Raw genomic sequence first — 10,806 nt, 5'->3', positions numbered from 1 at the left:
TCCAGGCCCCGCCCACTCCCGGATTTGCCACACCCCTCCAGGCTCTGCCACGCCCCGGCCCGCGTGTTGGTCCCTAGCAGAGACTAAAGGCGGGGCCCCAAGGAGGCGTGCTCAACGGACATCCCGCCCCTTCTTGAAGTTACGTTGCCACCAGATGGCACTGGACAGGCTCCTTAAAGAACCCCCACCCATTTTACAAATCCCCGGGCTCCTCTTACTCTCTCTCCACACTCCTGCCCTGTTCCGGACTGTTATAACTTAACTCTTTCTCTTCAGCCATTCCTTAAAGGGTCAAAACACTAAAAACCCATCCAGTAGGTCCTTCCCCCACACTTTCGCAGGGAGAACCTGAGGTCACCCAGCTCTTGCAGACCGGCCAGGCTCCAGACATCTATGCTCTATACGTCTATGCTCGTCCCACTAATGGCCTAGTTCCTCCGGCCACAGGGCGGATAGAACTTCGATCCTACCCAGGACGTGTCTCCGCCAAGGCCGGGTCCATTAGCTCTCCCACCGCATCCTTCCTTCCCTCCTCTAAAGTCTGCACCAGGAAACTGAGGACGAGCTGTCCTTGGGGCACTGGGCCCAGGCCTTTCCTCGGCAGTTCGCACTTGCACCTGCCTATTTTTCAGTGGCATCAATCAAGGCCCAATTAGGTTTAATTGTCTTTACTGACCCTGGGATTCCGACTCCAACCCTCCCTCCCAGGCGTCGCCAAACTACGGCCCCCTGAGGCCATTTATCCAGCCCCCACTGCACTTCTGGAAAGGGCACCTCTTTCATTGGTGGTCAGTGAGAGGACCACTGTGTTTGGCAGCCCTCCAATGGTCTGAGGGACAGTGAACTGGCCCCCTGTGTAAAAAGTTTGGAGACCCCTGCTCCTGCTTGGGGCTGGGGAGTGTTTCAGCTCCCTCATAAAAGTTTCACACTTTGTTCATCCTTTTGAGGCACTGGGATGAAAGAGGAGAGATCCCAGCAGCTCCCACCCTTATCCTCTCCCTCCTTTGGTGCTTTCTCTGTGACTACAGAGGTGACAGATGTTCTGCTGGGGCTGGGAGCTCTGGTCAAAGGGACAAGTCAGGCTCTGCGCTCCCAGAAATCCAGTACACATACCAGGAAGCCCTGAAAGATAGCTCCAGGAGCTCATACTTGGAGAGATGGCTCTGCAGGGACCTGGCCCCACCTGCTGGTAGTTTATGAGCTTAAAAAACACATCAAGTTGCAAAGTGTGGCGCTGTGTTTCAGAGTTTGGGGGAGGCTGGGGGAGTCTATAGCTTCAGCCTAGGTTAAGGTTCTCAACTCTGGTCTCATACTTAGATTGGACTTAGGCCAGGTTGGGAATGAAATTGGGATGGGACCTCAGATGGGTCAGAGACTTAGCAGAAGGGTCAGCAACTCAGTTGGGAATCTAAAACTCAAATGGGGGTCCAGCGGTGAGGCCTTACCTGGGGTCCGGACTCAGTTCAGGTGGGGGGCCCAACCACAGATAAAAGCTCAGTGTAGGTCTAGGGTCAGAAGGACATGGGGATAGGGTTTCAGGCTGAGGTAGGGGCTTAGCTGCAGGAGGAAGACTCAGCTTGGGGTCTGGGTTCTGCCCATATCTAAGTCCAGCCTGGGATCAGGGGGTGGGCCTCCAGTTGCCTCACTCCGGGATCAGAGGCTTCACATAGGGCTGGGACTCGACCTGGGGTCATAGGTCATCGTAGGGTCAAGATTTAGCCTAGGGCCTGGTTTAGGCCTTTGAGTTGATCAAGATTAGAACAAGACAAGCCTCGGCCGATGCGAGTGTTTACCAAAAGCCTACACCCTGGCTGGGGTCCACATCCCAGGGTAGGAAAGTGGAAGCCAGTCCTTGGGAATCCTGGGAAAAGTAGTTTACTTAACGCCTTGTTGAGCTGTCCCCTCCCTCTGCATTCTGGGTATAGTAATCCTGGGCCGGTCTGTCAGTTGAGTTGGTGGAGAAACGCTTAAGAACCGGGTATCAGAACTATTACAATTGGTTAGGTGGGTTATCAAATTACATCCGGGACAATTTTTCTAGTGATTGGTGGAAATTGAGGCGGGTTTAAGGGATACCAGAACTCCTATTCCGGAGCCAGTGCAGTCCATTTGGAATCGTGCAGGGGCGAGTTTGCAAAGAGGCAACCGCTGATTGGTTGAGTGGGCTAGAAAAGCCGTAAAGTCGGCCCCCATCGTGTGGCAATTGGCTCGGCGGTGTCAGGGAAGGCGGTGGCTTCAGAGATGGCAGTGAGCGAGATGGAGCTCGCCGGCAGGACCCTGCGGAGTGGGTACAGCTGCTACTTCTGCTTCGGCTGCTGCTGCTGTTGGGCTGCTGCTCTGGGCGCATCCGCCGACTGGCGCTGACATTGAGTGCCACCGAGCCGCGGTCGGGGACAGGGAAGCCTCTGGTTTGGAGCGCTCTCGTCCTTTATCCCACCCCCCTGCTTACGCGGGATGGAGTGGTCGAGCACCCCCGGCTCCCAGGACTGGAGTGTCCTCGCCCGGAAGGACAGTCTGTTCTTCCGGATGGAGTTGCCTGGTCCACTACCCTGGTGTCATGCCCCGCCCATCCGGGGCGGAGCTTCATTTTCCGGGACCCCCAGACTCTTAACCCTCTAAATTTGGGGTATCGTATTGGTGGTTCTAAGGACCCTTGACGCCATCCAGGAGAGTCCCCGGGAGTTCTAGAATGGAGTCCTCTGGGCACTCATTGGGATCTTGGGGGCTAAGTTGAAATCACGCTGGGGGCTCAGTTTGGGATTCAGAAGTCCGGGAGTTGAAGGCCAGACACTAGAATGCGTAACTCTGCTTCAGGGTGGCACTCACCCGGTGTGGGGTGGGGGTGGCTTCCAGGTGCTCCAGACTTTCTTCCTGGAGTCTCAAAAATAGTGTCCGGAGGACCCGGAGCCACTTGGCCCCTGTCTGGTGTTGGTCTGGGGACACAGCCTCCAGGGAGGCACTCGCAGCCTGTTCTGTCACCCCTTTGGAGCTGTCCTAAATAAAGGGATGCCAGAAGGATGCCGAGGTCCTTGGGGGCCACTCCGCCAGAGCCCTAGGGCTGAGCCAGTGGGAAGAACTCCGAACTGCCTCTGCCCGCTCTTGGTGTCCGCCAGGGGGAGAAGCGGCCAGACATCCAGCTGAGCCGCTTTGGTTTCTACGCCAAGGGCTCTCAGGAGGTGAACTTGAGCCTCCTGCAGTTGGGTTTTCGGGATACAAAAGAGAAGACTCCTCTTTTGTGAGGGGCTTTGAGAAGTTTGCTGGAGGAAGTATCCAAGTCCACCTGGATTCACATCCTAGCTCTGCGTCTCACCCATATGATCTTGGACCAGTCCCTTGATCTACCTGAGCCTTAGTTTTCTCATCTGGAACATGGAAATAATATTTCAGGCAATATGTGTTAGACACAGCTGGAATGGGGAAGAGGGCATAACAATGAAAAAAACAGCCCCAACTCCCACAGTCAAAATGAATAGCTAGCATTTATTAAATGCCCACTGGGTACCAGGTACCATGCGAAGCAATTTTCATGGCTCTGTTTTCTTGTAGCCACCTCTCAGGGATACTTTGAAAATGTTACACCTTTAAAGTCAATTTTACAGGTGCTTATTCAAGCTCAAAGGTACCGGTATGAGTCACAGAGCTGCATATAAATCCAGGGTCCAAGGCAGAAAAGCATCAACATTTTATTTGATTTTTACAAGTTTTATTTCTTTTTACATCAACATTTTACTTGGGAAAATAGGGCTGGGCTAGGTCTAGAGGGCCAGCGAAGATCTCCCTGAGGAAGGGACCTCTAAGTTGAGTGGCACAGGTTGGTTAGGAGATAAAGAGGGTTGGGAGGTGAAGGCAGGATGTGTTGTTGGAAAATTTATTGGAGTGAATGTGGGGTCTGGCATGTAGTAAGTGTTCAATAAATTCAAGGTTCAATTTCTATTGCTACTGAAAGAGGTGGCTTGGGTGTTCCTGCTAGAGTCCTTTGTGTTCTCCCCTTTATGTTTGTCTGCCAAGTGGGGTTCAGTCTTACCTGAGTTTGAGCTGGCAGCACTTGATCCTTCCCAGTGAGTGAAGGGGGTGGTGAGGAGGGAGTGAGAAGTGGCAACGATGGTGCAGGGTAAATCTTCTGCATCTGGAGCCCAAAAGCTCTTGTTTTCCCCTGAGGAGGGGTGGAAGAGACCCTGCCTTGGAGGGTGGGTAAGGAGAAGGCAGGGTTGGGCTGGGTCAGTGGGAGGTGGTAACTAAGGCTCCCCTCTTACCCACTGCCCAGATCCAGGACCCCAACAACTGTCCTCTCTAGAAAAAGTGGCAACCTCCTGGTTCTCTTCCTTATCAACACCAAAGATCTTCAGTGAGTTGGGGGGCCAGGGGTTGCCCCTGGAGACCCATCATTTGTGTTTTCCTGGGTGTAATACCTACATGAGCTGATGAGGTGGAATGAGAAGCCAGCTGAAAAGAACTTTGCTGCCCTTTGGAAGAAAACCAAATGTTTTATAATTTCCTCTTCAAGCTTTCTGATTACGGCAAGGAGGGAGAGAGGAGCAGGATGCCTAGGGATTGTTGAGGTCTTAGTGCGAAAGATCCAGACACAGAATCCAAACAATTATTCATATTTGTTGAATGCTCCCTATGCACCAGGCAGCTTGTTCTTCAAGCTTTACAGGTGTTAACTCATACACTCCTTATACTATTATTATACCTATTCTAAAAATGAAAGAACTGAGGCCTTGCCTGACCCGTGGTGGTGCAGTGAATAAAATGTTGACCTGGAATGCTGAGGTTACTAGTTCTAGACCCCGGGCTTGCCTGGTCAAGGCACATGCAAGAAGAAACTATGAGTTGATGCTTCCTGCTCCTGTCCCCACCCCCATTCCTTGCTTTTCTCTCTCTAAAATCAATAAATTAAATCCTTTTTAAAAATTTATTCATTTTAGAGAGGAGAGAGAGAAAGAGAAGGGGGGAGCAGGAAGCATCAATTCCCATATGTACCTTGACCAGGTCAAAGACACAAATGAGCTCAATGTATAGCTAAAGTGAAAGCAACTATGAGTATGCTTTTCCACCTTTCTCAACCCCTCCCTTCTATTCTCTCTCACTCCCTAAAAAACAAACAAAACAAAAAAAAAAACTGAATTTTGAATCCAGGGAGCCTGGTACCAGGGTCCAATGGAACCTATGTATATACAAAGATGTTGTCTCTCTATACATACAGTGTTTTTTGTTGTTGTTTGTTTGTTTGTTTTTGTTGTTGTTTTTCATTTTTCCGAAGCTGGAAATGGGGAGGCAGTCAGACAGACTCCCGCATGCGCCCAACCGGGATCCACCCAGCATGCCCACCAGGGGGCGATGTTCTGCCCCTCTGGGGCGTCGCTCTGTTGCATCCAGAGCCATTCTAGCGCCTGAGGCAGAGGCCACAGAGCCATCCCCAGCGCCCGGGCCATCTTTGCTCCAATGGAGCCTCGGCTGCGGGAGGGGAAGAGAGAGACAGAGAGGAAGGAGAGGGGGAGGGATGGAGAAGCAGATGGGCGCTTCTCCTGTGTGCCCTGGCCAGGAATCGAACCCGGGACTCCTGCACGCCAGGCCAACGCTCCACCGCTGAGCCAACCGGCCAGGGCCAGTGTTTTTTTTTTAAATAAGCTACTACAGTAGAACAAGTCATTGTCACAGGAAATGTCAAATAATCACAGGTACAGGCAGTGCATACATGTGGCAGCCATCTTGATAGGTGGTGGCCAAATGCTGGAACTTTGTGACCACTGATTCAGCCCAACACCAACCCCAGAAAGGTGACTCAGAAGGCCCAAGGGAGCATTGAGTCCCTCTGCACAGGTGGTATGCCTGTCCAGAGCCTTTAGACTCCTGGCCTCATCTATCCCTTGCCCCCTGCCCTCACTCCAAGGTCCAGGTGTGAAAGTGTGGGGAGCAGAAGAAGCTCTTCATCTCCCCTGGGCTCCTGCTCCCTGATATATCCTCCAAGTGAGGCTTCCTAAAGCCAGAGCACATGGCCACCCCCAAGGTGGACAGTGGTAAGGCAGGCTGCCCTATGGGCAGGGAGGGGCAGATGGACAGGGCTGCTTTGCATGTCCCCCCATCTTCTGCTGTTCTTCTGTTCATCCATCTCTAAACTCATCCTCCTGCTTCCTACAAGGACCATTACTGCACTCAACAAGGCCAAGTCAAAACCCACAGTGTCACGAGAACAGCGGGTTCTGTTGGTGGCAAAAACACTACCAGGTGTTTGATCAGTGGAGTCAGACCACTCCTCAGTTCAGCAACCTCAGTACTTGAGTTCTGGCTAAGAAAGAATCAGAGGCAAAGCTCAAACTATAGAACTATAGGAGAAAGTTTATTGAGAAAGTTTCAGAGGTTAAAGTGAGCTATAGAAGAAATGGGCCTGGGAAACGAGTTACAGGGGTAAAAGGAGGGCCCTTGGAACTTAGAGGAAAGAGAGCGACATACACTAAAAAAAAAAAAAAAAGACTGGAGCCAGTATGCTTGGAGCAGCAGAGCGAGAGCATGCCCTGAGTTTGCATCTTGAGGGTTTTAAAGACAGGGACTTACAGGGGAGATCTTGGGGGAGAACCTCAAAAGAATATTCATTAGCTTTCCAGGTGTGTCCTTTCCAGGTTGTGGTTTCCACTGATTGGTTGGTACCAGAGCAGGGGCATTACTTTTCCCAACTAGTATTGATGGCTGCTTTGCTTGTCTGGTTTTCCTGCTTTTCTGCCCTGGAGCTGAAACACAACTGAGGCCTAGATGTTATCTCTAAGGGTTAATGCTTATGGAAGTGGTTGTGCAAGGGCCCGCATAGGAGTCACATAAGACCACTTTAGAGCTGCTTGTTCCTCCTCCAAGGGGGTCTACTGCCTGACTAGTGACATGCCAGGGGAGGAAAAGGTCAGCGGAGGGTTCAAACCGCATCACCAGTGATATGAATGGTCAGGAAGTCTAAACAGCATAACCAACGACATGTAGGGAAGGAAAGCTTACCCTGGGGGGAGAGGTCCTTATTTTCCCAGTTTTACCTGTTGCTAGGACCCAGGTCTTCCATCTTGGTGACCTTATGTACCTGGCCCATCTTTGCTCTGCTCATGTCTGTCTAACTGCCTAGCGCAGTTCAGGGAAGCCAAGGCAAGAGGGAGAAAGGCTTGGGGGTGGAGTGGAGAATGAGGACATGGGGCCACCTAATATTCAGTGGAGGTGCTCTCTGTCCCCTCAGGACCTTAGTGAGAAGGACAAGGACTATGTTGGGCCTGGGCATCGCAACAATTCCTACAACTTCAGTGTGTGTGAGTGCCTGCAACAACCCCTCACCCCAAGCTGAGGTCTCTTCTCCCCTCTGTCCACCACCACCACCCAGTTCCACATGGTGATTGGCTTGAGGGCCAAGGGGGGCCACTATAGTCTCAATTTCCACAACTGCTACAAGCTGATGCAGGGACAGAAGCGGCCATTTGACATCACAGTAAGTGGACGACAGGGTAGCAAGCTCATGGAGCCCTAACTACAGGCCACATTGCGTTTAGCTTCATCATACCCCCCCCCCCCCAGCAGCTAGCTGTGTTATGAAATGAAAGCTGACATACCCATTTGGGAGATGGGAAGACTGAAGCACATAGTGGGGAGTTGGCCATCTAGAAAGTGAGAGAGCTGGAGACACCCGCTTATGGTTCTTCAAGTCCAGGGTTAGTATGCAACCTCCACTTTCTCCCACTGCCCTCTCCCCAGGCAGTGATCCAGGAGAAGACCCTGAGGGCTTCCTGTTGGCGGCAGAAATTCTTTCCAAGCTCTAAACCAGTGGTAGTCAACCTGGTTCCTACCGCCCACTGGTGGGCGTTCCAGCTTTCATGGTGGGCGGTAGCAAAGCAACCAAAGTATAAATAAAAAGATAGATTTAACTATAGTAAGTTGTTTTATAAAGATTTATTCTGCCAAATTTAGCGAAAATCTGACATAAAGTACTTGGTAAGTAATTATTATTATATGCTTTAACTTGCTGTAACTCTGCTTTATAAGTTTTATAAAGTAAAGTTACTTCCCTACTTTATAAACCATCATTACTGTGGAACCAGTGGGCGGTTAGAAAATTTTACTACTAACAGAGATACGAAAGTGGGAGGTAGATATAAGAAGGTTGACTGCCCCTGTTCTAAATGGTCCTGTCTACCTGCTTCCTGGCTACCTGAATCTTCTGAGTATCCATCCTCTGCAAGAACACATAATGCCCTTGCCCCTGGGGGTACCTCACTCCCTTTCACCATTCCCTCCCATCCCTGCCCCTGATGGATGCCCCGTACCCTTTTCTGACCCCTTTGCCAGGTATAGCTCCAAGATCCACTGGTTCATGGCAGCCCTGGCTTTCACCAAGAGTGTCTTGCTCCTTTTCCCCAGTATGAGAGTCTGGGCTGGGAGCAGAAGGTGGGCTGGACTTCCTGGGTCCAGGAAGCAGTCTTAACAGGCCATTTCCTTGCCTGACCTGTGGTGGCGCAGTGGGTAAAGTATTAACCTGGAACACTGAGGTCACAGGTTCAAAACCCTGGGCTTGCTGAGTCAAGGCACATATGGGAATAAACGCTTCCTGATCCTCCCCCCCCCTTTCTCTCTCTCTCTCTCTCTCTCTCTCTTTCTCTCTCTCTTTTTCATCTCCAAAATGAATTTTTTTAAAAAACCAAAACTGTAAAACAGGCCACTTCCCAAATCTCTGCAGAACCCTGGGCTTGGCAGTTCCATATCTCCATCTGTGTGTCCATCTATTTTTACCATTGTGGCCAACTGTCCATCTACTTCATCTGTCTACCTGTTCTTCTGTCCAGCCATGATTGTGTAACTGACCAATTGTCTCACTACCCATCTAACTATGCCTTTCTTCCATTGCTGTGGCCATGACTGCCCGTTGCCCAGTCCAAGCATCTGTCAGGCTATGAATGTTCATTTCTGAGTTCACTCTCCATCTTGATCATAACCATAATTTTACTTGACTTTCTGGCCACCCATTTGACCATGAGTCCATGTTCCTAAACCGCCACTATCTACCCACTTGTAACCACCTTCCAACCATCTGACTGTCCATCTATCTGTCCATTTCCAGACCAACTACTACTTTATCAACAGCCAGGACCACCGCATCGAAGGCCTCACTGTTATGCACTACATTACACACCTGTGAGTGACCTTCTCTGCCAGGAAAGTGGCAGACAGGGGGCAGTGGAGGGCTCGGTGCCCTGTCCCACATCCCCATCCCGACCTCTAGGCTGAAGGCTGCCCTCTTCTACATCACCATTGCCTTGATCAGCTCTGGCTAGGGCTTATCAAGTACATCCTGTCTGACAAGGAGAAGACCTTTGGGATCATGATCCCAATACAGTGCATCTGGGGCCCTAACTGGGCAGCAGGTCAGTGTGCCTGCACATGTGCGGCATGCCCACCTACCTCATCCCTGCCCCACATGGCCATTGTGGCCTACACTGTCACTGAGTCCCGTGAGGAGGGCAACAGCAACAATGGATTCCTCTTTCTGGGGTATCTTATCTGCTGCGATGCCGTCCTCTTTCCCATGGTTTGGTGAGGACTGCCCCTGCCCTCCCCCAGGCCCAGATCCTGCTTCCCATGGACATGGGTAGAGGAAGTGCACATGTTCCCCGTGTCTTTCACTCCATCCCAGATCTGTCCGGCATCTTCAGAACCAACAGCACCAATGGAATGGGTGAGGCCCTGCTTTCAAGGATCTGCTGTGGCCCCAGTCCCCATTCTGCTCCAGGCCCTTCCTGCTGACTGCCAGATGTCCCTTCCCTCTGCTCTAACTGCTCCCTCCTGCTTCTCTATCCCCTTCACTTTCTCCTGTACACACCCCTCTAGACTTTCTGTCCCATATCCTCCCTGTCCCCTGCCCACCTCTACCCCTCTCCCCTTGGTCCTGCCCCCCAGCTTTGGTCCCCTGACACCTGCTTTCTGTACCCACCATTCAGTGGCAGTGAACCTAGCCACGCCGAAACTGTTTTGGCATTACTATGTCATGGTAGGAATCTCATTCCCACTAATAAAGGGAGTTTTGAGGGGGAGGACAACCAGCCCATTGGCATACTCTCCCCAAACCCTACTTCTGCTATACCTCTGAGCCCCCCTGCTCAGCCTTCTGTCCTGGGCCCCACCACAGGCATCTCCAGTGGTCCTTCTGATCTCACTAGGCCCCATGCCCACCCATGTCCCTACAGGTCTTCTGTAACATCTACTTCATGGGAATCATTGCTGTCCTGCTGCGGGTGGCCATGCCCTTCCAGTGGCAGTGGCTATACCAGGTGAGTACAGAGGCCTCAGGCGGGGCAAAAGGTAGGCCAGACACGGAGGTGGGAGAGTTGAGTGTGTGCTCCTCCACCCTGTCTCGAGCTCTTGCTGGATGGAAGGTTCCACTCTCGCTTTCTTCTTGCTTACCACAGGCTACAAGTTCCAGCAAGCAGGCAACAACCCCAAGCAAGTGTGAGCCCCAGGCTGGAATGGGTGGAGCTCTGATGGGCGGGGCCAAGGCTCTGGGCGAGGTGGGAGAGGCTTCGTGGCTGAGGCAGGACCAGAGGCTCTGGAGATAGATTGCTGGAGGTGGGGTGGGCGGGGCCTGAAGGTTGTGGGTTGGAGTGAGGCGGAAGTTGGGTAGTTCTGGGAGAGGAGCCAGAAGATTCCGGTTAGATTTGGTCATGGGAGCGGAGCTTAACACCTCAGCTCTGAGAGTACCTTGCTCTGTGCCTCTGGAATGACAGATTCTGAGTTCCGGAAGGCCTGTCCAAAGTCAACAAAACAGCCAGTGGGCAAGAGCTGTTGTAA

The 10,806-nt window shown here is 51.8% G+C and overlaps 1 protein-coding gene across 1 annotated transcript; it reads left to right on the top strand.

Annotated features, from left to right (window-relative positions):
• Positions 1–1,419: 1,419 nt before the first annotated feature.
• GPR108 (G protein-coupled receptor 108) lies at positions 1,420–10,806 on the top strand. Its single transcript, XM_066360205.1, is given in 22 exon segments — positions 1,420–1,433; positions 2,222–2,372; positions 3,114–3,235; positions 3,613–3,619; positions 4,265–4,290; positions 4,292–4,349; positions 5,894–5,970; positions 6,143–6,209; positions 7,214–7,279; positions 7,355–7,475; positions 7,723–7,770; positions 8,134–8,233; positions 8,314–8,392; positions 9,083–9,156; positions 9,245–9,291; positions 9,294–9,361; positions 9,440–9,555; positions 9,919–10,009; positions 10,206–10,320; positions 10,428–10,467; positions 10,705–10,751; positions 10,754–10,806. Coding segments are annotated over 22 exon segments (1,587 nt in total).

The sequence above is a fragment of the Saccopteryx leptura genome, chromosome 1, assembly GCF_036850995.1.
Source record: "Saccopteryx leptura isolate mSacLep1 chromosome 1, mSacLep1_pri_phased_curated, whole genome shotgun sequence".
Lineage (NCBI taxonomy): Eukaryota > Metazoa > Chordata > Mammalia > Chiroptera > Emballonuridae > Saccopteryx > Saccopteryx leptura.
This window is presented reverse-complemented; position numbering and strand designations above follow the sequence as displayed.